General features: G+C 34.5%; 2 protein-coding genes across 3 annotated transcripts; both read right to left on the bottom strand.

The window, feature by feature from the left end:
• Positions 1 to 814: 814 nt before the first annotated feature.
• LOC147513771 (transferases, transferring hexosyl groups) lies at positions 815 to 6838 on the bottom strand. 2 transcript variants are annotated; one of them, XM_086597049.1, is made up of 7 exons: positions 6232 to 6838; positions 5640 to 5732; positions 5347 to 5542; positions 4242 to 4420; positions 3692 to 3942; positions 3183 to 3361; positions 815 to 1650 (listed from the first exon to the last, which is right to left on the bottom strand). In XM_086597049.1, exons 1-7 carry the CDS (start codon positions 6702 to 6704, stop codon positions 1483 to 1485), a joined length of 1539 nt encoding a protein of 512 aa, XP_086453175.1. In that variant the 5' UTR covers positions 6705 to 6838; the 3' UTR covers positions 815 to 1482. The 2 variants fall into 2 exon arrangements, with proteins under 2 accessions (XP_086453175.1, XP_086453176.1); XM_086597050.1 differs by having other exon boundaries at positions 3265 to 3361; positions 6232 to 6831.
• Positions 6839 to 14471: 7633 nt separating this feature from the next.
• On the bottom strand, positions 14472 to 17960 carry LOC147513770 (receptor kinase-like protein Xa21). Its single transcript, XM_086597047.1, has 2 exons — positions 15200 to 17960; positions 14472 to 15024 (listed from the first exon to the last, which is right to left on the bottom strand). The coding sequence occupies exons 1-2, from the start codon at positions 17913 to 17915 to the stop codon at positions 14636 to 14638; spliced, it is 3105 nt and encodes a 1034-aa protein (XP_086453173.1). The 5' UTR covers positions 17916 to 17960; the 3' UTR covers positions 14472 to 14635.
• Positions 17961 to 18642: the final 682 nt, after the last annotated feature.

Genomic DNA, 18642 nt, shown 5'->3' with positions numbered 1-18642 from the left:
AACTGAAAAAAAAGTTTTCTAAAATCAAGTGAAAACTCACATCTGTTTTGAAAAAAACCAAGGCAAACACTTTTTTATGCATGCTTTCAAACAGATTCCACAAAGACATGAGATAGAGATGGACCCTCAGCCTCAGGCAGTAGTAGGTGAATAGTTGTCAACGTATGATGTGCATGAGGCATGCTAAACTTTTTTGAGATACAAAATCAAGAACTAGCTAGCATAAATGAAATCAGCAAATACGCAGGAAAGTATTTCTTTGAGAATGCTTTCAAGCAAAATCTACAATGATGCGAGATGAAACACCAAGCACCCCGTTTGTTAGTTTGTAGATGCTCCTTTAAAAACAATGGTAATCCCGGATATTGTTAAAGAAAAAGGAAACCCGGCCTAGAATGTTTCGTTTTTGCTTCTCTCTGTTGTTAGATTAGACATTAGAGTTGTTGTTTTTCACACTTTTCTCTCTGTTGTTAGATTAGACATTAGAGTTGTTGTTTTTCACACTTTCTCGGACGATTTGATAACTAACAAACGGCAGGTGCTCAAGCACTTGTTTTATGTAGGTAGGTAACCCGAGTAGCTTTGCAGGTAAGCAGTGAAACTAAATTTTCGGATGTAAAACGTACAATGTATCACTGTAAAAGGTAATTCTATCCCAATCTGAGCATTTATTCTACTCAACCAAATTTTTTTCAGTAGAACCATGGCAATGCCACAAAATATCTCGATCCATATCTGCCAAACTCTTGGGAATCAGCCAGGCTATATAAAATTGGTATTGCCTATATTTTCAGCATGCTGAGACATTCAAGCATTGGTGAAACAGCCAACAATATACTTATCCTTGCACAAGTAAGAACAACTGATACACTACCAAACACACTTTTTTTTGTATCGGTACAAGATCCGAATACTGACATAATCACTCAATTCAAAATAGAAGCAAGCTGCCTACTCTGGATCCCTAGCCATCCACCCAAGCACGAATCGGAACACCAAAAAAGGGGAACAGGAGGGGGAAACAGAGAAAGGCAACAAAAACTACTACAATGCAAAAGCAGGACATCCACAAACAGCAACTAAAATGAGACAGCTGTGATTCCCCAAATCATCTGTCCTCCACCCAAGAAAAGCACCTCTGATCCAGATCCATCCTCATATTCATCCCCAAAGTCCTCCGAGAAACCGAAAAGGAATTAATTGCCCTCATCTTCATCGTCCTCAGACTTACTTCTGGTGCAAATGAGGGTTCTTCAAACCCCATTCTCACATCATTCTCTCCATAAAAAGTACATCTTTCTTCATACCAGTTCCATGAGATTAAACCTTCCAATAGCTATGGAACATATTTTAACTCCATTTTTCACTTGAAAAAACAATGTTTTCCAACTCAGACGTGTAAGAAAATTTAGGAGGTCTCACCATCTGTAAGATAAGAACTCAGCCCTTGAGAGTAAGTGCAAGAAACAATGCCGAGCCTTCTCAGGTAAAAGGGTAAAAGTTGGAGAAGAGCAAACTGCCAAGAAGGATGTACGATATAGAGTATACCCAGATAACGTAACCCCATCTGCTACTGGCACCAGCAGAGGTCATTAAATATGCGGAAAACCAATAAAGAGGAGGACTGGCAGCCAAGAAACGTGTTGCTACCTGTCAAAATAGGTGTAAACAACTTATTTGTACAGACATCTAGTCAATTTCAGCAAACCATGAATGACTACTTCAATTTTCCAATTTTTGAATGTGCAATTCATAATTTCAATTTTTAAATTTGGAAAATATATTTAGCCTCAGAAATCGGGAATCCTTCCAAATCATATGCAGGGACATAATTTTATTTGGCTTAGAAGTTGGAAGTACCGAGTCATATGGACACTAACCCAACCTGTCAGTGTTAGTTTGTACTGCACTACCAATTGCAAACCAAGAACTCAAGTAGTTGGTAACTATGCACCTAAAACGTTTACAAAGAATCTTCAAATTTGGAATGATAAATCCTAATCCTAGCTCAAAACTCAAAAGAACTAAATTTTTGTTTGCCGAATGGTCAGCTACACTTATGTCTGTATAGAATCTTCTGACAAATCTTTTTAACAAAGTGCAAAACACATGTAGAAAGTAAAGAGACTAAGTTAATTAAAAAAGTACCGTAATTAAAATAAGAGATTTCTAAAGAAGCATACATAATCCACACACCTTTCCTTATCCCACTTCATGATTTCAGTAAATTTTGGGTTAAGGCGTATAACGAAAAATAGTGGTTCATCAGGATCACACACTATTCACCCAATACACAAACTGAACACATGATTTGTTGTTCAATGATATACCTTTTACTACAAGCACTCATCCAAACACAATTTAAGGGTTGAGCTAATGTTTAGTTTTTGCAAGGATGATCTACACACTGTAAATCAACCCAACAAAATTTGCATGTTTGAGCTTTCAAGTAAGCTAAAGAGTTTGAGCAGCAAGGTTAAAACTTAAAGTTATTAAATCAACGAGAAAGCATATAAGATCATAGCAATGGAGTATGGGACCTCATATTACTCTGTGATATTGTAATGGAGGATAGGCAAAAGAGAGTGTACTATAGAACTATAGAGAAAATTTAGAAATGTTGGAATCCCAAATTAATCTTATCCAAAAAAGAGGAAAAAGAGAAAAAAAAATTATTCCAGGTCTAACTCTTTTAAGGAGATTAGATGTTGAGACATCTTCAGTAAATGGAACACAAAGAACTTAAATAAATAAGTAAGAGGAGGGATCCATATACAACAGTTTACAATGGCCTATAACTCACTCTACAAATTCATTTAAGACTTGATTTTTTGTGGATCTCACATTCTCACCGTAGAGAACATCCCTACAAAAAATGGGCTTGTTTGGAAATTTCTAAATATGCCAAAAGAGAGTTGCAAAATTTCAAATCGTGGCCGTTAAAAAAAATATCACATTTTCAAATCACCTTTTGAAAGGGATAGAAATTTCGAAATGAACTAAAATTTTGTGGATATGATCTATATAGTGATAAGATCATGCCCACAAAGTATTAGCTCTTAGATCAACTTAAAAAAGGGTGTTGTATAAACTGTTGTATAAAAAATGTTGTAAATGGTTCCCTCCCCAATAAGTAAATAAGAGGAAAATAACCAAAGAGGGAGAGAAGGCAAGAATATGACCTGCACATGCATCACAAAAAATGCCATGGCTGCCATGAATCCAAGATGGAGAACAAATGGAAGAACTAGGATGGAGGAGTACCCTGTCTTAGCTTCATAATTAAATAAAACCGGCTCTGGAAAAGGAACGGAGTCCTCTTCTTTGCTCTTCTTCTGCCTCCGTCTAAGTTTGGGATCTCCTGTCAATGCATTCAAAATTTGAGATTGTTGCATTAGAAAAAGGGAGGAATCTTTGTCTCCTAAAAATGGATGATAATTCTTGGCTTTAGATAGTTGCAGAATTTGTTTTCTAGATATATCAAGGAAACATGTAAGGCTTTTTAATTCCAGCATATTCTAACCCTTCAATAAAAACCGGTGAGAAAGAAAGGATACAATATGACCTAAATAAAGGTGTCTATCATATCCACAAGCGAAAGTCATGTTCCACACAAAGAGGAGAACAAAATGGTACAAAGCAAATATTTAAAATATATATTATATATATCAAGAAAAGAGCAAAGTGATACCTTGCAGGACATTAGATGAGAAGTCCTGTGACAACTGAGCACCATTTAGTTCTTTCGTTGTCTGCAGTGAATATAGTACAGCAGCGCATTTTTTTGCTTCACAGGAAGCTCCGAATCCCAATGATAAAAAAATTCCAGGATGTAACTTTGCGTAATGTACAATCGCAAAAAGTGCCAGAGACAGTATTGGGGAAGCAAGAAGAAAGTTGGGCAGCTGTTTGAGCTGGAAATATCTTAAGAAACCTACACCCCTGATGAAAAGCATCAACAGTTAAAAACTTTTTACCAATTCTTTTATAGTTGACTTCAAAAGATCATAATAAAACACAAACATCAGTTACAAATCACGCAAAATAGTGATTTACTTTATTGTACAGCTCAGGAAGATTTCTCATATTTATACAAGGTATTGCAAAATCAAAATATTTCGTACATTCTTAAAAAACTACAAAAAGAAAATTTCCGAGGAAGTAATTGACTGAACTACATCAAAAGTGACAAGCAGATAAAAGAAAGAAGAATTAATAAATCATTGCATAAATAAGTGTACCAATAATGACTTTGAAGGTAATCATATAGAACAGGAAGTCTTGCTTTGCACCAAGGGCTCATTTCATCTGGTAAACGTCCAAGACATATGTTGTAGTATCCATAGGCTTGAAAAACAATGAATGGGACAAAAATAAACAGAGATCGCAGAGCTCCAGCAGCAAGACTCTGAACTGCCAGCTTCACATAGATAGAGAAACCAATGAGACAAACATCATGTCTTAGGTATCTTCAAGGACATCAGTGTCCGTATGCAAGAGAAGAAATTTTTAACATGAACTTGGTGTCATTCAACTTATACTCATATACTACAGTTTCAAGTGTGCAATATCCTTGGCATAAAACCACTTCATTCGAAATGGATTAACTAAAAAACCATTTTGGATCAATATCGTTCTTAGCATCAAACAGTATTAACTGACATCAAAACTGATTAGAGAAGACCACAAGCACATTGGAGGGAGAAAGATTCTAACATACACAATCAGTAAAGGTAACGACATCATTCGTAAAGAAGCACCAGAAGGAAAGCATGATATAGTGATTCTTAACAGATGAGCTTACTAACAAAGGACCATATATCAGATAAACATGTTATGAGAAGAAAAAGTGATCCCAAGGAAAAATTCTTGCGTCAAACGATTCATTCTGCCATATTTGCTGACTTCGTGTGCTACAAACAGAAAGTGCTAAAAGCCTACTGGTATAGAGAAATCTCCAAGTGGACTACTATACCAAAAAGTAGTTAAGTCGTAAGTGGGCCCGAGAACCGGTAAAAGTTTGAAATGCCAAAAATTTTGTTCAAATACTTTATAGCATGGATACTTTATTTTTCACAAAAACACATTTGACATATACGAATCTTTGCACCTGGACAATGAGAACCTTTTAAACTATCCAATGAAAATTTTGAAACTCAAAAAATATTTTCCACAAATTGCATACTAACAAATGGGTATAATAAGACATGAACTTAGATTTCTGTTAACTCGTTGTCTACCATGCAACCTGTTCATTTTCTAAGAAATGAGTATCACATTTTATGTTTCACCAAATTTTTAAAGCATCTTACTGGAAAATAAATACATTAATATTGAGGGACTCACACCAACATGATGCTTTTGGAAGATGGCATCATAAGCCCAATGCATTGTCTGAAAACAAAAATATCCCGCATTAAGCACACCATTTGACCTTGCAGAGCCGGACAGAGCTAGTTGAAGAACAGCAATAGTATTTGCACCGGACATTAAGTGGTATATACCTCCAAGAGAAAATAACGCGTAGAGACTTTCAGAATATCTGCAGAACAACAAAAAAGAGACAACACCTGATTTGATCACTTTTCCAAGAAAAACTCCATGATATAGCTTAAACTAAAAAAGGATTAGGAGATTACACTGATGAATAAAATACGGAAGCTGGATTGAAGCAAAACAACAGGGATGCTCGTAATGCAGCCTTTTCATCCTTCAAAACTATAAGTGAAAGCCTGTAATAGCAAGTTTGAGATTCTAAACAAACGAGAATTTACAAAGATTCTAAACAAAAAATAAACAAATATTGAATGCCCAGATCGAGAAAACTAAACTAGAAACTGCATGTTCGAGATGCTGGAAACTAATGGGCCACGTATATGCCCGTGGCCTATGAAAATCGAAGCAACCATAACAAGCAATGGGTTTTCTGATTATAAGTTATAAGAGCGGAACTAGTTGCCACAGTGTCTAACATCTCACTCAATTGTGCATTTATAGGACATCACATTTCCAAACTTCTAGTCCTAAAAGACAATTTGTTTCCTTCTTAATGTTCAAACCTTAAGTATGATGGTTATTAGTGGAAGGAAGTTTGCGACTTTGTTCTTGTGTTGTTTGCAAACTTTCCAACACTTAACACTTTCGACATAAAACAGTACATGGCTTTACCTATTCAACTACTTGTTCTCATTTCCCCCATAACTACTCCATTGAAAAAAACAAATGATTTACCTGTAAAAATAAACCGCTGCGAAAACGAAGGCGATGTTATTAATGAGATATCCGGACAATCCCAAAACAGGTCTATACCCAATAATCCGAACCAAGGGAGCAAAAACTGAATTGGAGAATGCATAAATACATATGGGCAAAAGAGGCAAGAAAGCATAAGTCTGTTCATATTCATATCCACATTCAGCAATTCTAACGAAATAAACTCCGTCCCAAACAATGGTGCTTTCGATAGCGGAACCAATTGAAGGGAAAAGAATAATGTTCTTCTGTTGTTGTTGGGGGGTTTGAGAAGTGAGACACGTAGGGTTTAAAGCGGCGGAAGTATCGTAAGGGTAAATGAGAGATTTCCAGATTATGATTAGGGAAAGAATGAGGAGACGGGAAGAGATTGCAGCTCCAAGTATTATGATTTGTGAGTCTGTCTGGTTAGAGAGAGATGATTTTATTTTTGAAAAAATAGTCGTCGGCATCTTCACCAGATGACGACTGATTTTCAAAGTTCACGACGGAGACTAGTACAAGCGCCGATGGTGTTACCAACGAGACTGGGACCCGATTTGATTAGCGGACTGGGCTTGTTTGTTTTGAGATTTGAGGTGTGGGCAATCTCGATGTACTTGGTATGGACCTCTTTTTATAGACTTACCGGGCTTGAACTACTTTGCGTTTTTCACCTTTTCTTAGAGCATTCCCAATGCAAGCTGCTCTTATTTACCTCCACGACACTTCTATTTCCCTTCTTTTCCACCGTTTTGGTGAAAAACAAGGTGAGGCTGCCCAATGCAAATGTGACTATTATTCTCGGACGGGATGTTTGATTCCGTCTGAATGTAAAAATCGAAAAAACGCGCCGGACGGAATAAAACATCCCGTCTGAAGTTAGAAAAAAAGTCGAAAAAACACGTGAGACGGAATGAAACATTCCGTCCGAAAAAATTTAAAAAACCATATAAGACGGAATAAAACATCCCGTCCGAAGTTCCCAACTCATCTACTATCTCGATTGAAGGTTTCACTCTCGTTTTGACTTGGAAAAATAGTCATCTTGATATTCACCTTTGCATTGGGCAAAAGTTTTTGACCATTTGAAAGTGAATATTGTCACATCCCCTTGATATTCATCTGCATTGGGAATGCTCTTAAGCTACAGCTATTACTATTCCTACGCAAGTAATAAGTTCAGTAATTAGTGTTGAGTTTTGAGTGATTTTTTGCTCGCACTAATATTCCCTCCAAGGGCTTCTAGCCAAATCAAGAACCAACACCTGTAAACTATATTGGAAATCCAGCTAGTAACATATTTATTTAGATTTGCACTTTTGATCTTACCCTTAGAATATTGGTCAACAATTCTTTTTTTAGTTCTTTTATTTAATCAAAAAATTCAATAATTGTCATTTGAGCCCCAATAAAAAAAAGATTTATGGGGAATCACTATATTCATGAGTCGGGGAAGATGAAAAAAATACATTTGAAATATCATTTCCTATTTTTTTTTCAACAAATATTTTAGATTTTCTCTTTAAATTTTGATGAGGAAAAATTGGTAAGTCTAGGAAAAAGGCGGTTATTAATAGTTGGATTTCGAAATATTATAGACATGTGTTGCTTCTTGATTGTGCTTGGAGCCGTTGGAGGAAATATCACTGGGAGCAAAAAATCACTCCTAAGTTTTTACGTAGTCCGAGTGAGAAATTTTAACATAGTCTACGTGTACACTTAGTGACTTGTTGGAGGATTTGACTCAACCAATGGCTAATATCTGAGTTGGACATTATATTGATGTCTCGGCTACTGCGGCATGATCTTTCTTGGACAATTCCTTTTTAAGATGCGGATGTAATTCCCAACAATGGTCCTTAATTGGTGTGCCAGTTTTTTCCACAATGATCACAGTGAAACGGTTTCCTTTTTCCTTTATCTTTTTCGAATCCCTGTGGCTTCTTTCGAAAATCGTTTTCTGCAAGTAATATAGTAGATTCAGAGATTGAAGACTTCACCTCGGAGTTCATGGTTTTCTTTCTTGTTTCCTCTCTCTGAATAGTTGCACAAACTGCAGCAAGTGATGGAAAAGTATTTTCTATTAGAATATTGCTTTCCAGATTTTTATATTCTGGTTTAAGACTACGAAATACTGTGAATATTTTATCCTCTTCATCCCGTTTCAAAAGAGTCTTAACATCTGTGGTGTGTGGACAATATATGTTTAACTCATCCCACAATTTCTTCAAATTCCCATGGTGTTCTGTAAAAGTCTTCTCACTGCACCTTGTTGCAAAGCACCGATTACGAGTTGAACTTAAAAAACACGGGCAAAATTGTTCTGGTTTCCGTATAAATCTTCAATTGAATCCCACATCTCCTTTGCAGAATCAGAGAAAGTAAAAATTCTAGCAATAGTTGACTCCATAGAATTTAGTAACCAAGATCGAACAAACTGATCATTGGAAACCCAATTCTCGTATTCAGCATCATCAATGGCAGGACACACCTTTGCACCGTTAATGAACCTTAGTTTCCTCTTGCCACCTAGAGATAGCGAAACAGCCTTAGACCAAGGTATATAGTTTGTTCCATTCAAAAGAATTGATGACAGCTTCCAACCGGGATTAGAATCAGTCTCTGTTGTTACAGCAGACTTTGGGTTTGGTTTTAGATCTGGCATAGTGTTTTGTGCTTATTTAGGTTGATTTAGAGAAGACATAACACAAGATTTATAATAGTTCGGTGCCAATGCAGCAGCCTACGTCCACGAGAGAAGAGAGGTGTTTATTGCTTGATTGAATTAGGGGTGTGTTACAGGGATTAACTAGATTTTGGACCCGGGCATACGCCCGGGATCTATTAAATATTTTGTGTGCTGAAAAGGCTTTATAAAATGTCTCACACAAATTTTCGAATCAGAATATATTTTTATTGAAAATAAATCAAAATATGTTAATGAGCAGCGATTATGGTGCATAAGTACTTAGAAATTAAGAGATCAAATTGAGATAGCATCTTCACTTTATGGTTTAGGATATTAATCCATAATTTTCAAATAAAATTATCTTAAACTCGATCTAGCTTGTATAATAGTTTTTTTAGCTTTATGGTGATTTAGCAGCAAATTTTCGAATCAAAATATATTTTTATTGAAAATAAACCGAAATACGTTAATGAGCAGCGATTATGGTGCATAAGTACTTGGAAACTAAGGGATCAAATTGAGATAGCCGAGCAGTGATTATGGTGTATAAGTATTTGGAAACTATGGGATCAAATTGAGATGGCCTCTTCACTTTGTGGTTTATGATATTAATCCGTAATTTTCAAATAGAATTATCTTAAACTCGATCTAGCTTGTATAATAGTTTTATTAGATTTATGGTGATTTAACGGTAAATCATTACCACTCAGCTTACGTACTAATGTGTACAAATCACTAAAATAGATTGATTGTTTCCATATCCTTAAAGAATACACTACTCCCACTTGAAAAGATTTATCACATGAACGTGTCCTACGAACGGGTGCCGTTATATTAAATTATTCTAAAAAATATTAGCAACTATGCATAGCTATGAGATATGAAAATTATATTAATTACTCAATTAAATTTCTTGCACCACTCTCTATAAAAAGGAAGCATCAAACTTTGATAAAACTCATCGACTTCTTTTCATTGTTAGTTTTAACAATAGAAATTTGATTGAAGTTTTTTTAGAATGTCCAATTTGGTGAAGATAATATTCAAGCTACTTGAATAGCAAGGCATTCCCAATCACAATAAAAGAAGTATGATAAACATTACTTAAAATGCAAAACTATATTTGTCGAGACATTTATTCCCCCTACATATAATACAAATATATTTTAGGGTTATTAGTTGAATGCATTTGCATCAAGTTTATGATTTTTCATTAATTATTCTTTGAGGTTAGTTTAATGTAGTACGTTGCATCCAGTTTCCAAATTCTCATTAATTATTCTTTGAGGTTAGTTCAATGCAGTTGCATCAAGTTTCCGATTTTCTATCAATTATTATTTAAGGTTAGTTCAGTGCAATTGCATCCATTTTATGATATCCCGTTACTTATTCATTAAGGTTAATTCAGTACAGTTGCATCCAGCTTTTTATGTTTCGTTAATTAGTATTTGAGATTAGTTTATTGAATTTGCATCCAGGTTCTAATATCTCGTTAATTATTCTTTGAGGTTAGTTCAATACATCTGCATCCAATTTCTGATATCCTGTTAATTGTTTTTCTAGGTTAGTTCGATAGTTTACAGTTTGCATACATGTAAGAGTCTGTTTTTTTAAATCCACTTTCATTTTGGGTTCCTTATTACTCGTAATTACTCATGTGAGAAGGCTAAAAAAACCGACATTTATGCTTTGAGGTCAGTGCGATGCAGTTACATTCGACTTTCGATTTTTAGTTAACTATTTTTTGAGGATATTTCAATGCATTTGCATCCAATTTCTGATTTCCCGTTAGTTAATATCTTATTTTAGTTTAATGCAGTTGCATCTAGTTTTTGATTTTTTGTTAATTATTCTTTGAGGTTAGTTCAATGCAGTTGCATCCAATTTCCGAATTTATGTTAATTGTTCTTTGAGGTTAGTTCAATGCATTTGCATCAAGTTTTCGATTTCCCGTTAATTATTTTTTGAGGTTAGTTTAATGCAGTTACATCACATTTATAATTTCCCGATAATTATTCATTTAGGTTAGTTCAGTGTAGTTTCATCCATTTTTCAATGTTTCGTTAATTAGTCTTTGAGATTAGTTCATTGCATTTGGATCTAGTTTTCAATTTCCCGTTCATAACTCTTTAAGGTTAGTTCAATACATCTGCATCTAGTATCTGATTATTTATGCTTTGAGGTTAGTTCGATGTAATTATATCTGGTTTTTGATTTTCCGTTAATTATTTTTTGAGATTATTTCAATGCATTTGCATTTAGTTTCCGATTTCCCACCAATTATTCTATGAGGTTAGTTTAATGCAGTTGCATTCGGTTTTTTATTTTATGTTAATTATTTTTTGAGTTTAGTTCAATGTATTTGCATCCAGTTTCCGATTTCTCGGCCTATTAATTATTATCTAAGGTTTGTTTGATGTATTTGCATACCGTTTCCGATTTCCCATTAAATATTTTTCAAGGATTTGTATACAATTTCTAATTTCCCTTTAGTTATTATCTAACGTTAGTTTAATGCAATTGCACCCAGTTTTCAATTTCTAGTTAATTATTTTTTTAGTTTAGTTTATTACATTTGCATAAAGTTTCCAATTTCCCGTTAATTACTCTTTGAGCTCAGTTATGCATTTGAATCCAATTTCCGATTTCCTTTTAATTATCCAATGTGGTGTATAATACCAACTTCTACTGATCCATCTCAGAGTGTCCTTTGCAAACATGACATAAAAAGTAAATTATGTTTGATTTACTATGTGGGATCATTGAAGATTACCAGTTCCCGATTTTTCATTAATTATTCTTTAAATTATGCATGACTTATACTATGTAGAATCTTCAAAGATTATCTACGAACGGGTGTTGTTATATTAATTATTTTGAAAAATATTTGTAAATATGCAAAACTTTTATATATTAATATTATATTGATCGCTCAACCAAATTTCTTATAACGTGAAAACCTTATTCTCCATTAAAAAAAAATAACTCATGTACCTTTAATAAAACCCTTCAACTTCATTTTGTTGTTTAATAATAGAAGTTTGATTGAAGTTTTGTGAGATTGCCTAATAAGGTGAAGTTCATATATATTGTAGCTACTTGAATAGATAAACATCATTTTAAATGCAAAACTATACTTACCGAGACATTCCCACAACATATATCCCAACTATATTTTGAGGTTAGTTTAATGTATTTGTATCCGGTTTCTGATTTTCCGTTATTTATATTTTGAGGTTAGTTCAATACAGTTGCATCCAATTTTCAATTCCCGTTATTTATTTTTTGAGATCAGTTCAATGCAGTTGCATCCAGTTTTTGATTTATCGTTAATTATTCTTTTTGATTAGTTCAATACATTTGCATCTAATTTCCAATTCCATGTTAATTATTCTTTGAGATCAGTTCAATACATTTGCATCCAGTTTCTGATTTCCCATTAATTATTCTGTGAGATTAGTTTAATGCATTTGCATCCAGTTTCTGATTTCTCGTTTATTATTTGATAAAGTTACATTTGCATCTAGTTTCCGATTTCTCATTAATTATTATTTGAGATTAGTTCAATGAATTTGCATCCAGTTTCATATTTACCATTAATTATTTCTTGAGGTTAGTTCAATGCATTTGCATCCAGTTTATTTTTTTAGATTAGTTCAGTGCAGTTTCATCTGGTTTTCGATTTCCCATTAATTATTTTTTAATATTAGTTCCACGTATTTGCATCATGTTTCCAATTAATAATTAATTTTTTCTTTGATGTTAATTCAATGCAATTGCATCCAGGTTTACGATTTTATATTAATTTAATCTCGAGGGTTAGCTCAATGCATTTGCATCCGGTTTCGATTTGCCGACAATTATTTTTTATGTTAGTTTGATGTATTTGCATCCAAGTTTTGATTTTCCGTTAATTATTCTTTTGAGGTTAGTTTAATACGGTTGTATCCATATATATTCCAATTTTCTATTAATTACTTTTTAAGATTAGTTTAATGTTTGCATTTGCATCTAGTTTCTGATTTTCCGTTAAATATTATTTGAGGTTAGTTCGATACATTTGCATCCAGTTTTCGGTTCCCCATTAATTATTTTTTTACGTTAGTTTCATTCAAGATTATATATATTTTAAAAATTTTTTATCATTATTGCTTTTTTTTTTTTTTTTTTTTTTTTTTTTTTTTTTTTTTTTTTTTTTAATTTTCTATTATATATTTTGTGATGTTATTTTTTGTATAATTGTTTTTAACTATGTTTTGAGGCCATGTTAAAGATATATTCGAAATAAGTCGGTGTTTTATCATAGACACTAAAATTGTATGATTTGTAGTAAGGAATTAGTTTATACAAATTACATATTTTTTAGCAATTTTTTTTATTTGATCAAATATATAAAAATTGGAACACTAAAAAGTGTTTGATTAAGTAATAGAAAATTACTTTTACAAATCACCTATTTTTTTAGCAATTTTAAAAATATTTGTCATTATTATTTTGCCGTTATTTTTTTTTTCATTTTCTATTATATATTTTGTGATGTTATTTTTTGTATAATTGTTTTTAACTATGTTTTGAGGCCGTGTTAAGAATATATTCGAAATAAGTTGGTGTTTTATCATAGACACTAAAATTGTATGATTTGTAATAAGGAATTCTACAAATTACCTTTTTTTTTTTATTTGATCAAATATATAAGAATTGGAACACTAAAAGTGTTTGAATCATAATAAGAAATTACCTTTTACAAATCACCTATTTTTTAGTAATTTTTTTTATTTGATCAAATATGTAAGAATTGGAAATACACTCAAACTCTCCTAAGAGGTTCTATGTATGTGAGATTGTAGGCTATTAGAAAAGACTATGTTTCATATTAGAGTCTTGCATGGGAGAGAAAAAAAACTAACTCTCATATTAGAGTGCCACATAGGAAAGAGAAAATCCTCAATTAGAGGTCTCTGCTTTAGTATATAGATAGTAGATATATGCACAACATGAGTGCACACTCATCTGTGTAGTTTCTAAAAAGAATGGAGACGTTCCTTTATAGAAAACCTACGAATCTATCGAACCTCTGTTACAATCGACTAGGGCGCACCCGCGCGCCTTCATCATGAGCAACATGAGCGCGCCTGCGCCTTCACTTCTCCCACAGTACGCAATCCAATGCTATAACAACCATTATAACCCGAGCACCTTATAATTGTTTTGCAACGTTGGGCGGATCTATGAGTTGGCTGTGCGGGGCTGCTATAGCCCCCCCCTAACTTTGCCCAAAATAATAATATATAGTGGTCACTATTCATGAATTATAAACCCCCCATTAAAAAACCAAATAATAGTGGCAATTAAGGCTAGTAACCCCCCTTGTTGAGAATCCTGCATCCGCCTCTGGTTATGGATGCGATGAACAAAACTTTGAGTCATCCAGCATCCTGCAACATTTCACAGGCTTCTAACACCTCTGTACGCAGTCTGTTTTGGGTTTAACCAACGTACGTCTAGTTGATTTGGCTTCTTATCAACACAATGAGAACATCTTCAAAAGTTCTAATATTTAACAGCTTGCTCATGAATCTTTTTACTTCATTTGTTTCATGGCATTAAACAATGGCTCCACCAAGAAAATGGGAATATATTTAACTACACATACAAGGAATCACTCTATCAACATGAAAAATAACAGGAAAAGTTATTTGACAAAGATCCGAGTCAGGCAAATTTGACTGAGGCCAACTTGTCACTCAATGGCTCGACACCTTGATGATACTTCCGGATCCGATGCAATTCACTGACGACTTCTTTCATGTTCATGCGTTCAACAGGTGAGTCAGCAGAGCATGTGACTCCGAGTCTTATTGTTGAAATTAAACAATCCTTGAGTCTGTCACGTGTACTAATCACATCTGCACTGTCAAGTACATTTGGATCCACAATATCGACAATGTGATTAGGCAAAGCCAGTTCGGCGTACTTGTGCAGGCTAAGTCCGTCTACAAACATGTCATCTGTTGGTTTCTTCCTTGTAAACATCTCTAGCAACAATATTCCATAGCTGTACACATCTCCTTGCGTCGACACTAGACCACCCATACCATACTCTACATATTAATTATCAATGTGAGTATAAACAACGAAATCAAGTATGATAAATACGCATTTATTTTTATAAATTTGTTCATCATTAGCTTGTCATGAGGTTGCAAAAGGAAAACAAGTTCTGCTATGATAAAATATAGTGCAAGGCTTATAAATGAATGAAAACTTCCCATTTACCTGGAGCAACATAGCCAATTGATCCTTTGAGTGCGACAGTGCTTGCTAGATTTTGTGCAGAATCATACATAGTGGTCGAATAAATCTTTGCTATTCCAAAATCAGCTACATGAGCAGTCATTTCATCATCGAGAAGAACATTGCTTGGCTTTAGGTCACAATGAACAATTGTGGACTGGAAATAGTGATGAAGATATTCAAGTGCAGAAGCAACATCGATGGCTATAGTTAGACACTGAGTGAAGTTTAAACTTCTCAACTCAGGCTGTTTTCTATCTGCTCGTGGATGTAGCAACTCCTCTAAACTCCCATTAGGCATAAACTCAAAAACAATAGCTTTGAAGTTATTTCCTTGAAAATCCATACTTGAGCAAGCTGTTATGATCCTAAGAAGATTGCGATGGCGAAGATTTCTCATGGCGTTGCATTCAGTCAGGAAACTCTCTGAAGCTCCTTTTTGTTGAAGATTGAGGACCTTCACTGCTACTACTATGTCGAGCTCTTCAAGAATTCCTTTAAACACTGATCCATAACTCCCAACGCCAATCAAATTCTCATGAGAGAATCCATTCGTCGCGGTAAGGAGCTCCGCATATGTGAGACTCTTAGACTGTTCACAGAACAATGTTGATGGAGATTTCTGCTTTTGGGATTTTCTTCGGTAACACAGAAGGGCAAAACACATTAACACCAGAAAACATACACTCCCAACAATCACAGGGAGAACCACTTGGATAGGAAAAGACTTTTTCTTTGTCTTCTTTTGGATGCATGGAGGCAGATTCAAATCTACAATACCTCCACACAAGTTTTTATTTCCATCAAGTGAAAACAAACTTGTATTTCCAAAAACCCCCTTGTCCGGTACTTGACCTTCAAACTGGTTAAATGATAAATTCAGCTCGAGGAGAGGGAATCCATCTAAAAATTCAGGAATCTCCCCGGACAAATTGTTACAGGAAAGATCAAAATATTCAAGGCCTCTTAAAGAGCTTAATGACTTCGGAACACTTCCGTGAAAGAAATTTCCATTCATGTAAAGGCTCTTCAAGGTCAAACATCTACCCAGCGATTCTGGAATGTCACCGGACAATCTGTTTCCAGAAAGTGTCAGGCTTACAAGATCAGTCAGGTTACCTACTTCTGATGGTAGAGAACCAGTAAGGGCATTTTGATCCAAATTTAAGGACACTCTGAGGGAGGACAGACCGATAACTTCTTTGGGAATTGTACCATCGAGGTTATTATGAGAAAGATTGAGGAGGACCAAGTTTTGACACATTGCAAGAGAAGGCGGTATGCTTCCACTTAAATTGTTATCACCTAATTTGAGTTCTATTAGTTTATTCAAATTACCAAGAGAAGCTGGAATTTGGCCTGAAAACATGTTCCCTTGTAGATATATGTTTCTTAGTTTGCTGAGCTTTCCTATAACTGCAGGGATGGTGCCAGTAAGATAGTTGTCAGATAGATAGATTCTTTCTATGTTCAGTAAGTTTTCAATTCCTACTGGAATACTGCCGTATATTTGATTACCTCCTGCATCAAAATAGGTGAGGTTTGTGGACAAATTCGACATTGACTCTGGCAATGGACCTTTGAGCAAGTTTTTGTCAAATTGTACACTGGTTAAATTGCTACAATTGGTTAAAGAAGTTATAAATTCCAAATCATTGCCCCCCTCGCTTCCTAGTTGATTTTCTTGTAAAAATAGGGAGCGAAGACTATGCAATTTTCCTAAATCCGATGGAACTGGACCAGTGAAACCATTTTTGTAAAGTGCGATATGTTCCAGTGTTGTAGCATTGGATAATGAAACTGGTATAAGGCCGGTGAACTTGTTTAGTCCAAAGTATATCTCTTGGATACTAGGAAGAGTAAGGCCAATATTCGGAAGAAGGCTTCCCTCTAGTTGATTGACAGCAACTGAGAAAATAACCAAGTTTGAGAGGTTGTAAAGGCATGAAGGAACCTTACCTGTGAGGCCATTTTCAGCAAGCTGAAATAAGATTAGGTTCCTAATGCGACATAGGTCGTCTGGAATGCTTCCCAGCAAATTGTTTCTCTTAAGTGAAAGAATCGTAAGAGTTGATATGTTCCCAAGGGATGATGGGATGGATCCACTTAAGTCATTAAAGGCAAGACCCAATCCTTCCAATTTTGATAGAGATCCAAGCTCAGCAGAAATGTTCCCAGAGAGCTTATTGTCAATGAGATCGAGGACTCTTAAGTCGGAACATTGAGTGAGATTTACTGGGATTTCACCGTCGAAGGAATTGTCACTTAGGGAGAGCTTTTGTAGACGTGACAAGCGACCAATCTCTTGCGGGATTTCACCACGGAAGTAGTTCTCAGTAAGAGTGAGTGTTCTAAGGAAGGTGAGGTTTCCTATATAAGGAGACAGAGTACCTTCAAGTTTTTGAGAGTGCAGGTCCAAACTGGCAACTCTATCACGATCTTGAAAGCTGCACATTATTCCTTTCCAATCACAGTGATGAAATGAGTCATTCCAGGAAATTAAAGCTTCCAACGGATCGACTAATTGAGACTTGAAGGCTAATAATGCAAAACGATCAGACTCGTTTCTGGATGAAGGTGTGACTTGTGTTGAGCCTTCCTTCATTGATTTTATCAATATCATGCATACGCAAAACAACCAGTATGATTGACGGAAGAAAGACGGATGAAAGAATGTCACTAGTGAAGACATGGTCATGACCCCTGCTTTATGCCAAAAGTAGGATGGGTAATGACACTTAAAAGTTCTTCCACAAGAATATATAGGAGAATTTAAATATCTTTGCTGGTGAATGGTCAGAGTGGTCTATTTCCATTTAAATATATTTGCTGCTGAATGGTCAGAGTGGTCTATTTCCTCCATCTGGTCTTGAAAGAGATTTGTAGTTGATTTCCAGGTACACTTAGAATTTTATAGCAACTGGAGCCACATATTCAATGCCAGGTACACTTTTGTTTTGGAAAAGTATTAAAAATGATAAGTCACATATTTAATCAATCACTTTTCACCTATACTTCTCATCCAAACGAGCACTAAAATAGAATTGACAAGTCACTTTATATCAAAACACACCATTTTTAAAAAAATATTAAAAATGACAAGTCATTTCATTTTTTTAAATAGTTACTTTTCAACTTTTCATTTCATTCATCTAACATTTATAAAAAAACAAAAAATCTATTTAAACTCCCTTAATAACTCCTTAGAGACTTCATATCTTACGTGGCATCCACATTATATTTTTCTTTCCAAAAATCAAAAAACAAAAATAAAAACAAATAAACGACTAATAACCTACCCAATTAAATAACTAAAACCAAAATAGTAACAAATAAATAACAAAAAACTTAATTATATTTCCACAAACAAATCAAACAAAAAAAAAGGGGAAAAAAAAACAAAACCCAAAAAAAAATTGGGCGCC

This window comes from Coptis chinensis, chromosome 3, assembly GCF_015680905.1.
Source record: "Coptis chinensis isolate HL-2020 chromosome 3, ASM1568090v1, whole genome shotgun sequence".
Classification (NCBI taxonomy): Eukaryota; Viridiplantae; Streptophyta; class Magnoliopsida; order Ranunculales; family Ranunculaceae; genus Coptis; species Coptis chinensis.
This window is presented reverse-complemented; position numbering and strand designations above follow the sequence as displayed.